At 41.8% G+C, this 21803-nt stretch overlaps 1 protein-coding gene across 2 annotated transcripts; it reads left to right on the top strand.

Moving 5' to 3' along the window:
• The first annotated feature begins 10701 nt into the window (after positions 1–10701).
• SERPINB12 (serpin family B member 12) lies at positions 10702–20931 on the top strand. Of its 2 annotated transcripts, none has more exons than XM_007096090.2 (7): positions 10702–10869; positions 13643–13777; positions 14544–14684; positions 16230–16347; positions 18266–18408; positions 19384–19551; positions 20527–20931. In XM_007096090.2, the coding sequence occupies exons 1-7, from the start codon at positions 10702–10704 to the stop codon at positions 20929–20931; spliced, it is 1278 nt and encodes a 425-aa protein (XP_007096152.1). The 2 variants fall into 2 exon arrangements, with proteins under 2 accessions (XP_007096152.1, XP_015399246.1); XM_015543760.2 differs by having other exon boundaries at positions 13643–13723; positions 14550–14684.
• The last annotated feature ends 872 nt before the right edge of the window (positions 20932–21803 follow it).

Below are 21803 nucleotides of genomic sequence, written 5' to 3' on the forward strand. Positions count from 1 at the left end.
ACAAGCTTGGTGTGTTTTCATCTTTATTATTGTTGCTTTTTGTTGTTTTAGTGGTGTGTGTGTGTGTGTGTGTGTGTGTGTGTGTGTGTGTGTGTGTTTGATTTTATATGCTGTTACCCAGGCTTTTAAGTTTGGAGGATAAAACGATGCATGTGAGGTCAGCAGTTTACGTAAAAGATCCATTCTTCATTACATTCAAAGGCCTCTATGCTGATATTTTCCCCAGACACATTTTGTTTCCTCGGTGATGTGATGTAAAATTAGAAGGAAAAGAGCCTCTCGACAGTCTTTCAAAAAGACTGCCTTTATGGCACCGGAGAATTTTAATCATATTGTGTTGCATCACCAGCTGGCAAAGACTTCGGTGAATCGTTCTGGCATTCCTGGATTTTTAATCTGGGCAGAAAATGACTAGTTAGTAACGAGTTAAAAGATTGGTTCATAACTCATGATGCGTTGTAACATACCTAGGAGGAGCCGTCCGACTCTGCCCTTGATGAAACTGTGTTCTCACAGCCTGTTGACACAGAAAGCCTTGCCAGCTTGCCTTGCAGTGTCGGGTTAGCGACCTCCAACATTCCTTCAAACTCTAGTGTAATTTGCTGACACTTTAAGTCGCTGACATTAGAGAGACTGACTTTTTTCACTCACATGAGATTATTATGTATGCAGAATCGCACACGATGCTTAGCACATTGTAGGTGCTCAACGGATTCTCACATGCTCCTGAGCAATTTATTACCGTACCTGAATATTTAGCTACATTTAGTGGCAGATGTCATCATTGCTGATTGAACAATCACACCACACCAAATTTTTAGGCTTGTAGGGTACAGTCATCTGTAGTCAGACCTTTGTTGCATTATATCGGAAGATAAACAGGTGATTATTTGAGAGGATAAACAGATGCCATCCTAGATGAAAGATATTCCAACAAGCTTTGAATCTGCTCAGGCACCCAGAAGCCCAAAGCGATGCGAATTTCAGCGCCAACGACAACACATGTGACAACCAGAAATCCGCACCCTGGATTTAATGTAAATAGTATCTTTTTTGAAAGATGATGCTAGACCGCAGCCGTGTGAAGTACTGATCAGCTGGAATGGAGTATTAAGTGATTACACGTTAAAATTTTCCAGCCTCTTGTAAGTCATAATCAATGACAAAATTCAACTGAAAAATGATGGTTTTTAGAATTTTGTGGAAAAGTTTAGAGAAAAAACCCACAAGCATTTTTTCAAATGAAAAAAGGAAGGGAAGAGAATTAACCACATATTTGCTTTCTACACTCACTATTGATAATTGAGAGGCCCTCTCGATGATCAGTTACGGATTTCCATTGGTCAATATCTTGCCTTGTAAAACTGGCTTGTACTTACTGCATTTATACACTACCACTAGCTGCATAAGCAGCTTATATTCTCCATATAGATGTACGTACGTTATCTATAAGCAGCTTATGTTCTCCATAATGGCAATATCCCTACTTTAAAAAAGTTTTCTTTTGAATTTCTCTGTCTCATATAATCATATTTGTGGGGCCGGAGCTCTGAAATATTATTGTCTGTCAAGATGTTAGGAAAGGAAGACGAAGCTGTCAAAAAGGGAACCAGGCCAGAGAGGAGTCCTCATTCTGTCCCTAAATCTTGTCAGTTCCACAGCTTTCACTCTTCCTAACTCTTCCCTAGTTACAACCTTTGTTCTCGATTCACTGACCCCCATGTTTATAGCCACAAACAAATCAGGACTGCAGAATGTTAGAACTAAAAGCAACATCAGAAGCTATCTGACTCAGTTTGAAACTTTGGTTTTTTTAGTGCTGGAATATATTTGCCCCATGAAAACTTTATTAGAAGGCTGATAAGAAAAAAAGGGAAAAAGGAAAGAAGGGGGCAAAGGAAGGGAAGAGGGAAGGAAAAAAGAAGGGAAGGAAGGATGGACAGAAACGAGGGAAGAAGGAAGGAAGAGAGGAAGAAGAAAGGGAGGGAGGAAGGGAAAGGAAGAGAGTGAGTGTCTGGGGCTCTAAAATTCCTTGAGGAAATAAATAAGATAAAGAGATGAGCAGATCACAGGATGTGGAAATGAAATTGGACAGACTTTCTGGAGATACTGGCACACAGTTGATCAGTTCTTAGCTTCCTAGCAAAGTAGTTTTCTTCTGGAAAGCACCCCCACCTGGTCTATCAGCAGATCTTGATAATTTCCATCCTCTGATTGGTATTCAGCTATTCTAGTTGATAAATTAAATCGTAAACCCCATTTCCACCCCATGGCTGCTGCAGGAAAAAAAAAAGAACATTGAGAATAGCTTAACATACATTTTGCAGTCAAAAAAAGGTTAGAAAAATATAGAAATGGGAGTATAAGAGAATGTCCAACACAATGGTTATATGAAGTATAATAGTTCTCTTCTTCTCTCTCTAGTATAGGAATTTGGGTTGAAAGGTGTAGGTCAAATGAGGCATCTCAAAAGAGACCCAACTGGAAAAAGCATAGAAAATACAAACACAGTAAGTTAAGGGGAGCCTGAATGGCTCAGTCAGTTAAGTGTCTGACTCTTGGTTTCAGCTGGGGTCATGATCTCATGGTTCGTGGGTTCAAGCCCTGAGTCAAGCCCTGCGTCTCACGTCAGGCTCTGTGCTGACAGCGTGGAGCCCGCTTAGGATTCTGTCTCTCCCTCTCTCTTTGCCCCTTCCCTGCTCTCTCTCCCTCTCTCTCTCTTTCTCAAAATAAATCAATACACATTAAAAAAATAAGCATGGTAAGTTAAATATTTTAGTGGAGAGCATAGAAGGTTTAAATTTGTTTGAAAATACATATACCACACACTTCTCTTTTTTGTTCTCTTTAATCAATCAATGACAATTTTACCCTGGATTCCCAAATGGCTCTTGGAAAAGTGCCCTTGTGGGAGGGGCAAAGTTCATATATTTCCACTCCCGACGGGGTGTGGATTGAAACTTACCCAGCCAGCTGTTAGCAGCAACTCTGAAGGCAAGAAGGTAACTGCGAGCATTGCCTAATATCGTTTTTAACAATGCATATTGCACTGGAAAATTATTTCAAATTATAGAAAGCCAAAAGAGATTTGGCTGAAGCCAAAGGATGTGGCATTTTTATTATTAAGTCAATGTCTTTTAAAAAAGAGCAGTTGGTTTGATGATGTGTTGAATTTCTTGTAAATGTGGCAATACTTGCTAGGAGGTATTGGCAACATCTGTCACCTTCTTTGGTCCCCCTGCACCCGGTCAGCTGTCTGATGTACCTGCTTGATTTTCTTAAAATGTGGATGTTTGGATAGTTTTAAAAATCTTTACATACTTGGCAGATTGTATTTTATCTTTTTGTTATTTCTGTAATATAAAATGATGCAATATTTAGAATATCTATTTTTAAACATCACAAGTAAGATTTTTTTATTTGTCACCGTTAAATATCTGAATTTTAAGCAGATTTTTGGACTGGCGGCTCATATCTATTAGCCCATTCAACTTTAGCACTGGTCTCATCCTCAGTAGCTTTTCTAAAACTACTACCTTCACCATGAATAGATTGTCAGATTGTCTATATTTTAAATACTATGAGCTTGCATTTCTCTTTTGCACCATAAATTGGAAATGCTTTTTTTTTAAAAAAAAAATGTTTATTTTTGAGAGAGAGACAGACAGAGCGTGAGCAGGGGAGGGGCAGAGAGAGGAGACACAGAATCCGAAGCAGGCTCCAGGCTCTGAACTGTCAGCACAGAGCCCGATGTGGAGCTCGAACCCACGGACGGTGAGATGTGGAGCTCGAACCCACGGACCGTGAGATCATGACCTGAGCCGAAGTCAGATGCTTAACTGACCAAGCCACCATTTCCAGATGCCCCTGGAAATGCTTTTGATTGCATCTTTCACAACTATTTCTTTGTTTTTCCATATTGTTTGTCATTTAGTTAGCTGTAACCAGAGCTGAGTATTTATTCTAGCAGTAGACCATCTACCTGTATAAAGTTGGAATTTCATTCTTGGGTTATTAATGGTTTTGTGATCATTATGAATATCACAAGACATGAAATATTCTGGGGATATAATTTTTTCTCCCTACTATATAGTAAAGAACAATTTTCCCCAAGATTTTTTTGGGGGTGTTGGAAAACCTATCTTGTCTAAACTTTTATATTTTCACTGTAAAGGAAACCAATTTTCACAAGTGAACTATTCCTAAAACAGTAGAAAGTTAATCAAAAGTTGATTCTGCTATGTAACATCTTTATCGATTATAGGTGCCTGCAGAATGTATGCAGAGTGAATATGAAATACAGAATTATCATCTAATATTTCAAACATTCGAATTATTTGCAATGAAAAAGGGGCAGATGTTAGCAAATAAATCCATAAAAGCTTATTAAGTGCTCTTATTGTGCCACGATTTATATTCTTTACTGATGGGGTACAAAGATGAATATAAAACACGGAACCTGCCTGGAAGAGAATTATGCTTTGGAAGCAAAGACAGAAATATAAAAAAATAATTCACCTCACAGCATGATAAGGGAAACAGAAATATGAATGTCGTGTGTTTATTATCTTTATACCTCTGCTATAATTGCAAGATTAGAAAGCACGCGGAAAATAAAGACAATTGATTTGTCAATAGTGTGAGAGAAAAATTCAAATTTATTGTTGAGGTTTCAGAATATCATTAATGATGCCTGATTTTCTTCCCTCTGCACGATAACTTTGAATTTGAGAACCCAAGTGCTTTTGCTTCATTAGAGGTTAAATAATGAATCACTTATTCGGAAAGAACTGTAGGCAAAAATATGCTGATATTTTTATTGATATCCAAGTTAGTTTTCCTTTTTCTCCTGAATAAAAATTGCCAATTAGCCCCTGCCTTTAAAGTTATGGTGATATGGTAGGAGGTGATACTGGGGACAGTAAGTACGAAATGACCTAAGTCAGGTCTAATTTGGGATAAAGTTGTTTGCAATCACGCAGTTCCCATCTATTTCTATGACACATTTGCATGGATTTTAATGCAATGTGTGGGAGATTTTTAAGTAAATGTTCAGTGTAGAGAAGCAATCTCTCAGCAGATTAGAGGAGTCTTGGAAGGACGCACTGGAGCTCAAGATGTTCCTTGGCAGAGAGGTTGGTCAGAGCAGTCCTGATGGATGCCCAGTGGTGGCCACTGGTCAGAGACACCAATGAAACCAATAATACGTGTTTAATTATTTTATTATCCTTATTTTACATGATTATTTTCTTATTTATTAGAAGAACATCTTCCTGTCATGAAACTACGTGGTGGGTTAGTCGAGCCATGGTCCTGCGGAGCACAGGATTATCTGCTCCAACGGCAGCGCGTGGTGTAGGAAGAAAGACGGTGGCTTTGATGTTGGACTGAACGGCCAGATTTGTAGACCGGCTGTGTCACTTAATGATTGAATTTAAAATGAAGATAATTTCTAACTTACACGGTTGTTGAGAATTAGAGACAACGTGTGTGAAATGCCATGCATATTGTAGGCGAATTAAATGGTAGCTATTATTATAAAGTCATCATAGGTGGGATAGTATTAATTCCTTGAGCTGAATAGATTTTTGAAGGACCTTACTATTTTAAAGATTATTTCAACTCTGTTTGGAAATAACGATGACTGAAGTAAATTATGTACAAGTTTTTCAAGTTTTGGAGTATTAAGAAGCAGCTTACATCAGCAATCAGCCTTTGGGCTTAGACTTAGCTGAACTAACTTCTTTGTGTGGTAGATGTTTTCCAGAGCAGATGTAAAGAACCTCCTGTTAATGCTTAGGGAACATCCTAATTGCATCTGGAGACTACATTTCATTGTCAGAAGTTAGTCTTCAATTTTCAATAGCATCCTGGTTCTTGTGTTAAACACAAATAAAGTTGCAGTGTCTGAAAATTTGCTGCCATGCTTAGTGATACATCTGCAGTACATTTTAAAATAATTACACTTTAGAGGGGCGCCTGGGTGGCTCAGTCGGTTAAGCGTCCGACTTCAGCTCAGGCCATGATCTCACAGTTCGTGAGTTCGAGTCCCAAGTCGGACTCTGTGCTGACAGCTCAGAGCCTGGAGCCTGCTTCAGATTCTCTGTCTCCCTCTCAGAGCTCATGCTCTGTCTCTGTCTCCTTTAAAAATAAATAAACATTAAAAAAAAATTTTAAGTAAAATTAAACTTTAAATATATATATAATTTATGTATATATATATATACATACATCAATATATAGAAAAGTCATATATAACCGTATTATTATGGACCCTTCCTGTACAGCTTCTTTCACTCAACATTGTACTTGTGAGATCCATGTTATTATGGGGTGACTAGAGTTCACTCAGACCCATGGGTGTGCGTATTCCGTTGTAGGACTTGTAACCCACAAACTGTTTATCTTACTGATGATGGACATTTGGTTTGCTTCTGAGTTTGGGCTGTGACAGAAGTGTTTGTATGAATGTATTTGTGCACACAGTTTTTTAAATCTGAAAATGATTTTGCATCTCTGGAAAATATCTGTTATGGTTACATTTTAGTATGATGATGATTAGATCTCTACTGTCCATTTGTTGGTAAGTTGGTCCCACTTGTAAATCCAGTGGATTTGGAGACTGGTTTAGTCCTACTGTTTTCAGATTAGTACTGATGTAAAGGGATTTTTGGTAAGGACAAGAAAAGTGACCTTAGAGTTCTTTTTATTTTACTTTATCTTTTGTTGTGACAACATGACATGACTTTTACTGCCCACCAAAGCTTATCTCTAATGAATAAAAACAGTGTTAAGTGGACTTAAAAATGTTAACAGTATTATATTTTTAAATTGCCTGTTTGAATATTATTAGGATAATACTCGAATAAGTCTTGATGAGGGCTGTTTAAAATTTTTTTCCTACATAATACTCTTTTGCCTTTTCCATTTCATTTTGTGAACTGATACCGTATTCTCCTATCTATGCTCTTATATCCCCACTGGAGCTGCTTCTAATGTAGTACGTGCTCTATCAGAGGGTGGATTTCTCAGAGGCAGAGACTGGGTCTCATTCATTTCATCCTTTGATGTGTAATCACTGCCCCCCAATGGGAGAACTTGATAAATGTTTAAAGAGCAATTAGGTCACTGTCAAATTTGGCCAGTTTCTGATTTAAAAACAAGCAAAACAACAGTACTCCAAAGGTAATTACCAGATGCCATTTTAATAAATTTGTTATTATTTATTTATTTACATCCCGATGAGTTAGCATATAGTGCAATGATGATTTCAGAAGTAGATTCCACTGATTCATCTCTATGTATAACACTCAGTGCTCATCCCAACAAGTGTCTTCCTTAATGCCCCTTACGCATTTAGCCCATCCTCTCACCGACAACCCCTCCAGCAATAAAGTTATATTTCTATATTTTAGAGTTTTCTATAACCCCAGGCAAGATTTTCCTATAATAAATGCTCACCTATAGTCATCTAACATATACTGCGACTTTCAGGCTGGTTTTCCATTACTACCATTCTCACTTCTCCCTTGGAAGGTGGGGCAGAATTAAAGCTCCATAGACTCTCATGGACACTCAGAACCAGCCACGGGGTAGAAGCAGCTAAGGCTCAGAAAAGGGACTTGTTGCTGGGGGAGAACATGATAGTATTTGGAGCCAGGTTGGGAAACTCCTGAGACAAAATTTAGCATGGGCTCCTCGTTCTTTATGCACCAATGGGCAGAGAGAGTTTGAGGGTGCACTGCAGCTCCCAGCATGAATAAGGGTAGCGGCAGAATTAGAAATGGGTACAAAACACTGCATATTCCAGGAGAGAGCAGGCCTGGGCGTGGAGAGGTCATAGCCTTGCCTTTCTCTGGGCCAACTTCGTGACTGGGTGCAAATCACTTCACCGCTTCGGGCCTCGGGTTTTTTTCGTCTCAAGAAGAAGGGAGTTGGCCTGCATGAGCAATCACATCCTTTCCACAGCAGGTTAAGACTCCAGTTGTTCAGTTCCATGCATCTCATGCCAGAAAGGAACACCCCACCCCTCTGATGCCAGAGGCACATCCACACAAAGAAACAGGGTAAAGTTGAGCAAATGGCTGGAACATTTTTTAAAGAGCCAGATTGGGATAATGCAGTTTTAAATCCAAATCTCTTCTTTTCCTTTAGTGTTGTGTCTCTAGGCTTCTTTAATAGCAATGAACAAAGAGCCAGAATATCCACTGCTTTTTCCTTTGATGCCAAACGTTTTAGTTAAATATCCACCTTGGTTATATGAACGAGGCTTTAAAAAACATCAGACTACTTTTTATCCAAAATTTTATGATTTAACGAAAGCCTGTGCAATCCCCTCAACCCAGACCACCTTGACTTTATCTGATTTCTCTACTTTCTTAGTAAATTTGTTCCTAAATGGGTAATGCCAGCCACTGTTGTAGAGTGAATATGTTGGATGTGTAGATTTCTGAGGTGTGAGGCATTACTGAATTTCGAGGCATGCTCAGGACATAGGTTTCTTGGAAAACACATAACTGAACCCAGTTTTATCAGTACAGAATGAGAAATACAAGTCATGTGCAAATTTGGCAGGAAAAAAACCTAAGGATAAAAATGGACTGTAAGCTGAACAAGGGGGAAAAATACCAACGTATAGTGGGCGTGTGTTTGGTCAGCCTATCCTATACGGAGGGCAACTTAGCAGAAATAGAAGCTACAGCAGAAACAGCACGTAGATTAGGCCAACGTGTGTGATTCGATTCTTCAATTCTTTACTCATCTGGTATAAAGGGACTGCCAATATCTAGCCTGGAGAGTTGTGGGGTTAAAGCTAATATATGTAAAACATATGTCTGGCATATTTTATTTTATTTTATCTATTTTATTTTATTGATCTTACTTATTTTTGAGAGACAGAGACAGAGCATGAGTCGGGGAGGGGCAGAGAGAGAGGGAGACAGAATCTGAAGCAGGTTCCAGGCTCTGAGCTGTCAGCACAGAGCCTGACATGGGGCTTAAGCCTACAAACTGTGAGATGATGACCTGAGCTAAAGTCGGGCACTTAACCAACTAAGCCACCCAGGCGCCCTTATCTAGCACATTCTAAAAAAGGTATCTCATGGTATCTTTTTGAATTAGGTTTATAGACTAAAAAGGCCCATATCAAACTGGGATGATTCTAGAACCAATGTACACCGTTCAATGCAGTAACAATTTCTTAATGTTTATAATGTGCCACATGTCTGATGATAAAAAAACACAAACAAGAGGTTCACATTTCCCTCTAGGAAATACACAATATCCATAGACTAAATGACAAAAGAAAAGACATTTCATCAGAGAGGGATGGTCCAAAGTGAGATCTATGTAAGATTTTCTTTTTTTTTTTTTTTCAATGTTTTTTAAAAATTTATTTTGGGAGAAAAAGCATGAGCAGAGTAGATAGGGGCAGAGAGAGAGGGAGAGAGAGAATCCCAAGCAGGCTCTGCACTGTCAGTGTAGAGCCCAATGTAGGGCTTGATCTCATGAACTGTGAGATCATGGTATGATCCGAAATCAGGAGTTGGATGCTTAACCGACTGAGCCACCCAGGCGCTCCTATGTAAGATTTTCTTGATACTTCTAGAATAGATTATTGTGGGGGGCAAGGAATCTGTCCTCAAGGAGTCACTTCCTTATGTTGGTTCTCTATCACCTGTGGTTCAGCGTAGAATTTCTAAACTCCCAACATCTCTCAAGATCAATGATCTCTTGAACAATATCAATGACTGACAGGAGCACCTCAAGTCCTACAGGCTGCATGTGGAGTGAGTCAGAAGGATGTGAGGTGACCAAGGACATGACCCATGACAATTTGCTGGGCATTCCTCAATCCTAGCATGCTGAGGGGAGAGCACAGGCAGAAGACTGAAGCAGAACCAGGAATAGCCTGTGGAGAAGGAGGTGGAATGAAGTTTTCTTGATTGCAAACTTGACTTTGAGGACACGGTTGCCTGTAAATTTGTCTTACCTGAATAAAGGAAGTTCTACCACAAAGTGGGTAGAATTGTGTCCCCCAAAGATTGGTTTAAGTCCTTATCACTGGTACCTGTGAATGTACTCTTCTTGGGAAATAGGGTCTTTGCAAATGTAATCAAGTTAAGATGAGGTCATACTGGGTTAGTGTGGGCCCTCATCCAATGACTGGTGTCCTTACAAGAAAGGGGACATTTGGACTCACACAGAAGACACAGGGAAGAACACCGTATGAAGTTGGAGGCGGAGATAAGTGATGCCTCTATAAACCAAGGAACACTGAGGGTTGCTGGCAGCCACTAGAAGTTGGGAGAGGCAGGAAACCTTTTTCCTGACAGCCTCCAGAATGAAGTGATGCTCCCCACACCTTGATTTTGGACGTCTGGTCTCCAGAATGAAGACAGGATAAATTCCTGTTGTTTAAGCCACCTGGTTTGTGATAATTTGTTATGGTAGCTTTAGGAAACTAATTCGCACCCCTAAATGAAAACAGACTTCTTTTTGTATCAATAGCAGTATGGACATCAATATCTATGTACCAGGATGACGGTGACCTTAGTTTTCTGGTTTTTAATAACATATTGAATCACTGTATATTACTGTATCACGTGTATTTAAAATGAGAACTGTTTATTTGTTTTCCTCTAATCATTGTGTTCTCTTTCTCTGTTTTGTCTTTGGTTTTAGACTATCGTCAATTTCAGGATGGATTCTCTGGTTGCAGCAAACACCAAATTTGGCTTTGATCTTTTCCAGGAGATAAGCAAAGATGATCACCATAAAAACTTCTTCTTCTGTCCTCTGAGCCTCTCGGCTGCCCTTGGCATGGTCCGCTTGGGAGCCAGAAGTGACAGCGCACAGCAGATAGACCAGGTGTGGATCAGTATCTCTAGGTCCACTCCCAGGGTCATACCCTAGTTCCTCCTTGGCAAGCCAAGCTGTTCCCGAGCCTGGGGCTTGAGGGGGGAGCCTGGTCTGCCCCGGAGCTTTCATTTACACCCCGCCTTGCTTTCTCTTCAAGGCCCAATTAAACCTCTGCCTCCGGTATGACACTTCTCCAGCCTCCACAGTCTGATAGCCGTTCTTATTCATCTTCTCCGTTTCTGTCTGTCTGCATGTCTGTCCCACTTTCTCTCCATAGTTATCCATACCGATACTGCTAGCAATATATATTTTTTTAAATTTAGAGGAAGAGAGAGAGAGAGAGAGAGACACCACGAACCGGGAAGGGATAGAGAGAGAGGGAGAGACAGAATCCCAAGCATGCTCTGTGCCATCAGCGTAGAGCCCAATGTGGGGCTCGAACTCACAAATGATGAGATCATAACCGGAGATCAAGAGTGGGACGAGCCACCCAAGTGCCCCACTGCTAGCAATATTTTTTAATGTATGTATGTGTTTTCTTTCTTTCCATAAATAAATATTTAGTAAGCCCCAGTTACATATCTGGTGGCTAAAGATCACAGCATCCTCCTTGACTCCTCTCTTTCTCTCTCACTTGTCATCAAATTCCAACAGGCTTTCCTCTCTATACACAACCAGAACGTAGGCACTCCCCACTGTCTCCCTGAGGTCTGACCACCACCATCCCTTATGGATACAACTTCCTCATGGGCTTCCTTGTTTCTGCTGATGGTCTGTTCTCAACCCAGCTGCCAGAAGGATCCTTTGAAAACCTCAATCAGATCCTGTTTCTCATGTGCTCAAAACCCGGACTTCTGATTTCACTAATGATAGAAGCCGGAGTCCTTACAGTGGCCCATGAAGGTCTGGTACCTGAATCCAGACAACCAGGTGACTCCCTCTCTCATCCTGTCCCTCCCCATTCCTCCAGGCACACTGTCATTCAGAGTCCTTGGGTAAGCCGTGCCTACTCATGTCTTAGGGCTTTTGCTCCGTTCCCTTTGCCTGCTGGCTCTCCTCCCCCCACTCCCTCACCCCAGATATCTGATCTATAATTTGCTTTCTCCTTCAAGTCTTTGATCAGAGTTTACCTTCTCAACCAGGCTTACCTTGCTTGACTAGACCAGCAGTCTAATGCTGCAGACTGGCCCCCAACCCTGTAAAATTCCCTCTTACCTTAGCTACTTTCCCCCTACTTGGCACTTCTCATCTTCTAACATACTGCATACAATAATCATTACTATGTGTATTATTTTTCATATGCTTCCCCCTCTAGAATATCATCTCCCAGATGGTGAAGGTCTTTATCCTAGAACAGTACTTGGCTTATAGTAGCCATCCAATATAAATTTGTAGAGTGAACGAGTGAAAGTGACAAGAACAACTCCCCAGATAAACTATAGGCTCCTGAGGTGGGTCTTATAACTTCCCTGGATCTAGCATCCAACACAGAGGTTATATGGGAACCCAGGCCTATACGGAGGAGCTGAATTCTTGGATTAAGGTAGAATGTGTCTGAGCTCATCCTGCTTTATGCGTTTACTTTGATTTGGAATATTATGCCATCAGCAAAACTTAGCTTTAGAGTGTGGTTGGCACCCTCCACGTTCAGTTTCAGATGTTCTTTCTCCAGGCCCTTGGGTTTCACCCTGCTCAGCAAAAGTGTCCTGGGCAGGGCAAGGCATGCATTTGTCTCCTGCCTTTCTGCACTGCTCTGGGTAACTTGTCTTTTGCTGTCCTCGCTTGCTTGATTGGTTGGAAGGTCTAGATCAGTGCTAACAAAAATATAATTCAAATCCCATATATAATTTAAAAAGTTTTAATAGCCATACTAAGAAAGTAAAAAGAAATAGGTGCAACTAATTTTAATAATGTATTTGATTTTATTTAACCCGATGCATCCAAAATATCTTATCAACATGCAATCAATTAAAACTTTAAATGAGATCTTTTACTTTTTTTTTTTCATGCTAAGTCTTCAAAAATCCAATGTGTATTTTACACTAACAGTCTGACTGGCTCAATAGCCACGTGTGGTCTCATGGATACCTCCAAATTCGTTTAGTTTGGTTACATTCATTCTTTTTTAAAAAAATTTTTAAATCTTTTAAAAGTTTATTTATTTATTTATTTTGAGAGAGAGATCAGGGGAGGGGCAGAGAGAGAAGGAGAGAGAGAGAATCCCAAGCAGGCTCCACACTGCCAGAGCAGAGCCCGATGTAGGGCTCAAACCCATGAACCTTGAGATCATGACCTGAGCTGAAATCAAGAGTTGGACACTTAACCAGCTGAATCACCCAGGCACCCCTCTTTTTTTTTTTTTTTTTTGAAATTTTTGCTTATTTTGACAGACAGAGAGAGAGCACGATTGGTGGGGAGGGGGTGGGAGGGCAGAGAGAGACTCCCAAGAGGGCTCTGTGCTCTCAGCCCAGAGCCTGACATGGGGCGCAAACTCATGAACTGTGAGATCATGACCTGAGCCAAAATCGAGAGTTGGATGCTTAACTGACTGAGCCACCTGGGTGCCCCTGGTTACTTTCATTCTTAAATGCAGACCCAGGAGATAGCATGCAGTTTCCTTTCCTTCCATTCCACAGCCAAGTAAAACATCCACTATTCTTTAAACTATTGTTGTTTGACCACGTAATCATCGTCCCTGTGACACTGTAAAAATGTTGCTGAAGCTATTCAGACTTCCTGCTGTTCGTACTGTCTGAAAGACCCCGTAATCGCCATCATGCAGGTGCTACACTTCAATGAGTTTTCCCAGAGTGAAAGAAAGGAACCTGATCCCTGTCTGAAAAGGAAAAACCCAGAAGAACTCGCTGATGGCTCTCTGGAGGGGCAGAAGGAAACAAGGGGGTCTCTGACTCTGCAGGTGAGCCACCACAGACCCCTTCCCCTCTTCTTCTGAACCACTCATTCTGGCTGTGCTATATTTGGCAATGGTTTCTTATTCCCAAACATTACGTTGTGGCCATCATCGTCAGCAACAATAGCAATAACCCCGTATGACCTCCAGTTCCTTTCTGATATGTATCTCAGATGTCGTTGGCTATCAGCCAGTTTTCTCAAGAGTAGGATCTGGTATCTTCTGCTCATGAGAAAGACGATTAGATCAGAACCCCATTACGCACCTAGTTGTACAGGCCACAGGTCCCCAGGATGGAGCATGGTTGAAGATGAAGGGAGGGAAGGGGCATGGATCCGCTGTGGGAGTCTTACCCTCTTTCTCCACTTTTGCCTCTTGTGTTTCATGCTGAAATCTCCTGACACGCAAAGCTTTTACTGGTTGTCTCACAGCAGGAGTGGGAAAGATATTCTCCAGGTTATCCATGTTCATACCTTAGAAAGTTTAAGAAGAGGGTGGAGAGAAGATGGTCTTTTTCTTGTATCTTTTTGAATATAAAGAAAAGTAATGTGCACTGATCTCAAGTGTAGTGTGCACTGCTGAGTCCCCAGATGTATTATTGTTCCTGGATGACCTTGATACCAAGTGGGAGCCACGATCATCTCTTGGGACCACTTCCTGGCCTCTCTTCCTCTCAGATTGCTCCCCCACATGGTAACAAAGTGAAATGACGACGTGCCTTAGTGGCATTTCATCCCCCTGATGAAACCACATCTTTTTCTTCTTTTGTTAGGCTGAGTCTTCCAATGACGAGAGTGGACTGCTCAGTTGCTACTTTGGGCAGCTTCTCGCCAAGTTAGACAGGATCAGAGTTGATTACACCCTAAGCATTGCCAACAGGCTTTACGGAGAGCAGGAATTCCCCATCTGTCCGGTGAGTTTGGTATGGCTGGTGATTAAAACTATCATATAGCATACTAATTAAAAAAATCAGTGAGTAGCTGGATTACTCATCTGCCATCTGGAACACAGTCCTCTCTGACAGGAGGATGTGCCGTGGACTGGTGGGCTGTCTGGGGCCCACCTCTTTCTCTCCCACACCTTCCATTGCCCTCCTCCCAGTTTTCAACTTGAGCAGTTTATGAGGCCGGTGCTGGTGGGCGGAAAGAGGGTCATGTAACTAATAGCTTTTGGAGCTTTTTGGTAATGGCCTTCCTTCTTGTGACTGTCTTTCCCCGTGAAGATGCCTAGTAGATACACTTGGTAGGTCCTCTTCCGGCCCCTCCCCAACCCCCACCAACACTTCTCTAAAATCACCTTTCATACCACGATCAGGACACCCCTCGATATAATTGTATGCACCTATCAGCAAAATGGTGTAGCAGAAGGAGACTGCATTTGGATCCAAAAAGGTGCTTGGCTTGTCTCCCTGGCTAAGCAGTGTGTATGTAGAGCAGCACGCCTCTGAGCCCTGGCTTCAATTTCCTCTGTCACCACTGGAAGGAGCCACAGACTTAGCAATAAACTTGAGGGGTGTGACCACAGGCAAATGTGTGATACAGTTGGCTAGGCTGGCCTCGTAAGGGGGCAGGCTGAGCACACTTTACCCAGAATAAGTATGTTTTCTTACAATGGAAATGAGATTTTATATACTGATTTTTCTTTTAAACTAGCTGTATTGAGGTATAAATTCACATATCATATAATCCACCTATTAAAAATGTACACACCAGTGGTTTTGGTATATTACCTTATAACTTTTAAAAAATTGTGGTAAAATATATAACATAAAAATTGCTATTTTAACCATTCTTAAACAATATTTATTTTGAGAGAGAGAGAGAGAGAGCAAGGAAGAGGCAGAGAGAGAGAGAGAGAGAATCTCAAGCATGCTCTGCACTGTCAGCACAGAGCCCCATGCGGGGTTCAAATTCACCAACCATGAGATCATGACCTGAGCCAAAATCAAGAATCAGATACTTAACCGACTGAGCCACTCAGGCGTTCCTTAACCAGTTTTAAGTATACAATCCGGTAACCTTGATTACATTTACAATGTTGTGTAAGCATCACCTGATTTCCAAAATGCTTTTATCATCCCAGAAACTCTAACTAGTAAGTAAGGTTTTAATTCTTAAAAATAGAGGAATGTTATATAGTTAAGTCTCTCAAGTTACTTGATATTCATGTTGCAACATCTCCACAAATGGGATGTCCAAGGTAAAGGGTATCTGGTAGGAAAGGCTTGTGCCCTTGTAACTGTGGACTGCTTCATGAACAAGCACTCTATATCCTAAATTGTCACCACAATGAGTGAAATGCCACTGGCTAATTAAGAGTGGGGACAGCTAGAGACGACACACATCCTGTTTAAATGACTGGGCACATCTCTCTCATTAGGCTTCTCCTGACTGCCTCACTCCTGTTAGCACAGTTATCTGATTTCATTGCACTATTTCCCTTTATTTCAATTTAACAGGAATACTTAGATGGCGTGATTCAATTTTACCACACAACCATTGAAAGTGTTGATTTCCGGAAAGACACCGAAAAGTCCAGACAACAGATTAACTTTTGGGTTGAATCTCAGTGCCAAGGTAAGAAAGACCAAACACATTATGGCTGGTATTCCTTTCCATTTAAAAGGAGAAAAGTCAGCCTGGTTTCTCAGATGGCTAGTCTGTCAAGGCCAGATGCTCACAAACATGGGCCATGTTCAAAGCCCGTTTTGCAGGTGCAAAGAGTCAAATGCTTAGATGCTATGTTACTTACTGATGCTTCTTTGCTCCATCATAAAAGGTAAAATCTTTTCAGGCAAGCACATGCCAGCAGGATGTTAACCGTTTCCATTTAAAAAAAAAGTTCAGTAGAAAGATTGTGAAGAGAATCTAGTTATTCAGAGGGAAATGGAAATGATAAAATCTCAATTTTTATCAACGCTTCACTAAGTACATAGGTGTTTTCTGGGTAAAGGGGGTTTAGAGCTAGTGATGAATAGTGAAACTATGGATTCAATGTAAAATGGAGTAAGTTTAAAAAAATTTTTTTTAAATGTTTATTTATTTTTGAGAGAGAGAGAGACAGAGTGAGAGCGAGGGAAGGGCAGAGAGAGAGGGAGACACACAATCAGAAGCAGGCTCCAGGCTCTGAGCTGTCAGCACAGAGCCCAAGGTGGGGCTGGAACTCACAAACCATGAGATCATGACCTGAGCTGAAGACTAACACTTAACTGACTGAGCCACCCAGGAGCCCCTGGAATAAGTTTTTAAAGTTTATTTATTTTGAAAGAGAGAGAGAGAGAGAGAGAGAGAGAGAGAGAGAGAATCCCAAGCAGACTTTGCACTGTCAGCACTAAGCCCAAACCCAACCAACCGTGAGATCATGGCTTGAGCCAAACTCAAGAGCCAGACGCTTAACTGACTGAGCCACCCAGGTGCCCCCAGAATAATTTTTTAATGTGAAAATCCCCTGTCCAGCCTTTTCTTGGGAGAAGCACCCAAACTCCAAAATTATTTCCCCTCACTTGGTCCACATGCCACAAAAATTCCCATTCCTTCAAGGTTCCACTCAGTTGCCAAGAGGAAAGTGTGTTCACTAAAAAAGTTCATATTAAGGCATGACTATCTACTTTTTCCTGGTTAGCCAACTCTTCTGGAATATTGTAAGTGTAGGTGATGTCAACATAATCTATTATTATGGGGTTTAAGTGGAAGTCTTGCAGTAAAAAGCTCTACTCATCTTTAAGGACTCAGCATGCATTCAAATAACTGATGGTTTGGTACTTGGAGGTGGAAAGGGATGGGCACTGAAAATGGATGATTGCTTGACAGCCTGGGATGTTCCAGTCTGCCTCAGGGCTGTGTTACTGTGGAAGGAACCTAGAGCCAGAAGGCCCCACAACTGATCTCAGCTGACCTTGCTGATTTTTGGCTGTGTAGCCTCACCTCTCGCTGGCTGTGGTTTATTCCTCTATAAGAAGGGATAACAATACCCACTTCTTGTGGTTGACGTGGGATGGAATGAAACAGCACACGCGAAAGCCGCTATCAAATAGGTTTTATGTCCTGGTCTAGCACATTTACATGCATTTTTGTTTATATTTAAACATATACACTCTACTGTGATGAGTGCTTAAGACAGGAAGTTTCCACAATAGTTCTGTTTCTCCAGGAGGTTATAATATAATCAGGTGGCAGGGTCTACTTTGAAAAGTAAATCATGGCATAGGATAGCTGATGGCAAGTTCCAACCACAATGATTCAGTGAATTGAAGCAGACTCAGTGCTTTAGAATGGGTCCCTCCTTGGGTTGAGTGACAGTTCCTTCCCTATAACTCCCACCCTCACCTCTGCCCCCTCTGGGACGATGAATGGTGTAGTTTTCTTGGGTTCATTCTTGAATCAGACATGCTCTATCCTTGGGGATGTTAAGTGGCATTAAGAATAATCTGTCTATGTGAATCCCTCTGACATGATTCATATGCTGGATATTCTCTGGAACCTTTTTTTTTTAAAGGTAAAATCAAGGAACTCTTCAGCAAGGATACTATTAACAGCGCAACTGTGCTGGTTCTGGTGAATGCTGTTTACTTCAAGGCCAAATGGGAAAAATATTTTGACTGTGAAAACACAGTGGATGCACCTTTCTCTCTAAATGAGGTATGATATTAGAACACACGGTTTTCTATATATTCTGCTCATAATTGCCACTAAGAAATTATGATTTCAGTATGTACTCTCAACTTGAAAACTTCAGGTCTGTGGGTTGCAGCATACAATATAATAAGAATATTTTGTTATTAGCAAAAATCAGTACCTGAAATTGTTGAACATCTTGGTGCCAAGATGAGCATTTTCCACTCACTGCGCTGCGCATTTTCCACTCACTACTTCATTTGTTTCCCAAAAACGACATTATGAAAGTGGGTGTTATTATTTTTCTCATTCTAGGAGAAATGGGGGAGGGGGAAGAATGCAAGGGTTAGGTTACTTAGCTAAATTCATGCATTAGCATTCACATCTGTGAGTATTTGTCTCAAAAACCCACGTTCCAAGCCACCAGACTGTAGAATGGAGTAAAGGGAAAGATCAGACTCCAGCCTGTCACCTGTTAGCAGGCACTGTACATCCTCATCTGTAGACTGATGACCCCGCACGTCCACAAGGTGTTTGGGATGGTGCCTTTCTGTCTGATGGAAGCCTATGGAACAAGTGTTGTTACTTAGCATTTAGATGGTTATCATTTAACCAAGGCTCCAACTGGGTGGGTCACGCAGGCCAGAAAGGGCAAGATGAGGCCAATAGACTGGGTGGTGCAGGCAGGGAAGGTAGAAAGCTGGTGGGGCTTGTTTCCACTGGCTGGACTGTAGGTAGATGCCTGGAGAGACAGTTTACCAACAGGTGGGCTTGGCAGCTGAAAAGCCTATTAAAACCAAGGGGAAAAAAGTGTTGGTAAAGGAAGGGCTGACTGATCAGTGGGCAGAAGACTGTTTAGGTTGGATCACTGGTGTGGCTCAGAGCCTCTGGTGAAGACCCTTCTCATCGTAATGGAGCCCTGTTTTCAGGAGTGATGGGGCCGTGTGAGTCTGTGAGCTACTCTGGCAGTCCCGTGACTTGCCATCTTGTCCACTACAGAATGAAAAGAAGACCGTGAGGATGATGAATCAAAAGGGCCTATTTAGAATTGGCTTCATAGAGGAGCTGAGGGCACAGATCCTTGAAATAAGGTATACCAAGGGGGCGCTCAGCATGTTTGTCCTGCTGCCGGCTTTCTCTGAAGATAACTTAAAGGGCCTGGAAGAGGTAAGTCTTCACTTTCAAGTGTCTACGAAATATTTCATTGTAGATCTTTGGAGAGTGGCCCAAGTTACCATTTACTGTCCTGAGGAAGGATGGCACCTTGGCTCTCAGAGATATCAAAGAATATATAAGAATCTGAATTTGTGGAGATAGGTCTTCCTCTGGTGTTTAGAAAAGAACAAATACCAAAAATGTTGGCTAAGACTTTCCTCTCCAATCTCACAGTCTTCTACAATTGTTCTCCGGACCTATGAATCCTTTTCTATGAATTACCTGACTTCTGGTCTCTTGCTCAGACTAATTTGCTATGGCTCACGGAACGACCCTTTAGCTGAACTCTGTTTTTGGGTGCATGTGCCTTGACAGAGAGGAGATACTGATACCAGAATAGATTGCTTGTGAGGTGGGGAAGCCTGGCTACATATTGTTCCATGTGGGAGAGAAGGAGACAGAGGGAGAGAGAAAGTGAGAGAGAAATACCTGGAGAGTGACTGCAATAATAGCCATTATTCAAAATTTACTGTGTGCCAGCACTATGTTAATTCCTTTACATACATTATCTTGTTCAGTCCTTGCAAGAGCCTAACGGCATTGTTTCTATTTTATAGAAGAGGGGGTTGAACTTCACAATGTCAAGGCTTGGCACGCAACTTGGTCAACTGAGCTTTGCTGGGCTTCGGCACCCAGACACCAGTCTGTCAGACACCAGAGGACAGAAAGCTTAGTGTGGGGAAAGGTTAGGGAGGGAGCAAGGGCCTTCGACACCAGAGGACAAAGAACTCAAATTGTCTTGTGACTTCTAAAGAGGAAAGAGACTTGCTTGGAGGAATTTAAATGAAACAGGAGTATTTTGAGGCTTAGGAAAGAACCTCGAAGATTGCTACTGGCTGTTGAAATAGACTCAAGCCCTTGAAGTAATTGGGGCATCCTTTGCAGGCTTATAATCTGACCCTGAACATTATCTTCTCCCTCTTGTAGCTTGAAAGGAACATCACCCATGAAAAAATAATGGTCTGGAGCAGCTCGGAAAATATGTCAGAAAAACCAGTAGCCGTCTCCTTCCCACAGTTCACCCTAGAAGACAGCTATGATCTGAATTCTACTCTACAGGGCATGGGCATCACGGATATCTTCGAGGAAAGGAAGGCTGATCTTACTGGCATCTCTCCAAGTCCCAATTTGTACCTGTCAAAAGTTGTCCATAAAACCTTTCTGGAGGTGGATGAAAATGGCACCCAGGCAGTAGCCGCCAGTGGTGCTGCCAGCATGGAAAGGTCCATACCATCCTGGGTGACGTTTAATGCCAATCACCCTTTTCTCTTTTTCATCAGACACAACAAAACCCAAACCATTCTCTTCTATGGCAGGGTCTGCTCTCCTTGAAAGGAGCATGCTGTCTAGTGCCTGGGACCTGGAAGAAAATGGCAGTATAGTCTTCCCCTGGCGCAATGTGTGCATTTGTGTTCTTGCTAATATCCAAAGCCGATGGAATCCTATCACAGCTCCATGCTCCCTTCCTCCAGCCACTGGCTCGTGTGTGTCCTGATCCTTCTTTCACCCTGTAGCTGACTTTTAACTATGTGCATTAGTATCAAAGGCCCTTGCTCCCTCCCTAACCTTTCCCCATGCTAAGCTTTCAAGCATATAATTCACCCTCTGTCATGGGCAGGTCAACATAATGGGGATGGTACTGACTTTAAGTTCCCTACCTCGTTATGAAGGAATTCTGAAAGTCCAAATCATTAGACCACTTCTAGGAGATGACAAACTCAGAAACCACTTTAACATGCGTGGCAAGAAGAAACGTTTAAGTGGAATGTGTTTTGGAAGCTCAGCTCTATTTCTATGGCTATTAAAACCATGGCCGGTCGCTGGGCAAGATTCCCTGCCTCTTTCTTGCCCATCTTCTTCTACTGCATGGAAGATGCCCTGTGAGGTGCTTCTCATTTGGCAGAAAGTGGGGCCTGGGGTGGATTTAAGTGGGAGCTCAAGACAGAAGCCTGCCCTGACCAGCACTCATTCTGTGCGGGAGGATGGCGTTTGTTTTGTGAATCTGACGTTGACCCAGGAGAACCGCGGTGCATTTAAAAATTCGTCCCGGCTTTCCTTATTGAGTCTCCCAGGCCATTGTCATGAAGCACTGTCCTCTGTGTCTTCTTCACCCCCTTCCTCAGAGAATTCTCCTCTGTAGTTAACCCTAAATACTCAGCATGCAAGGTGGGGGAGGGGAACACTGCCCTTACTGCTGACTGCTG

This window comes from Panthera tigris, chromosome D3, assembly GCF_018350195.1.
Source record: "Panthera tigris isolate Pti1 chromosome D3, P.tigris_Pti1_mat1.1, whole genome shotgun sequence".
NCBI classification, from domain to species: domain Eukaryota; kingdom Metazoa; phylum Chordata; class Mammalia; order Carnivora; family Felidae; genus Panthera; species Panthera tigris.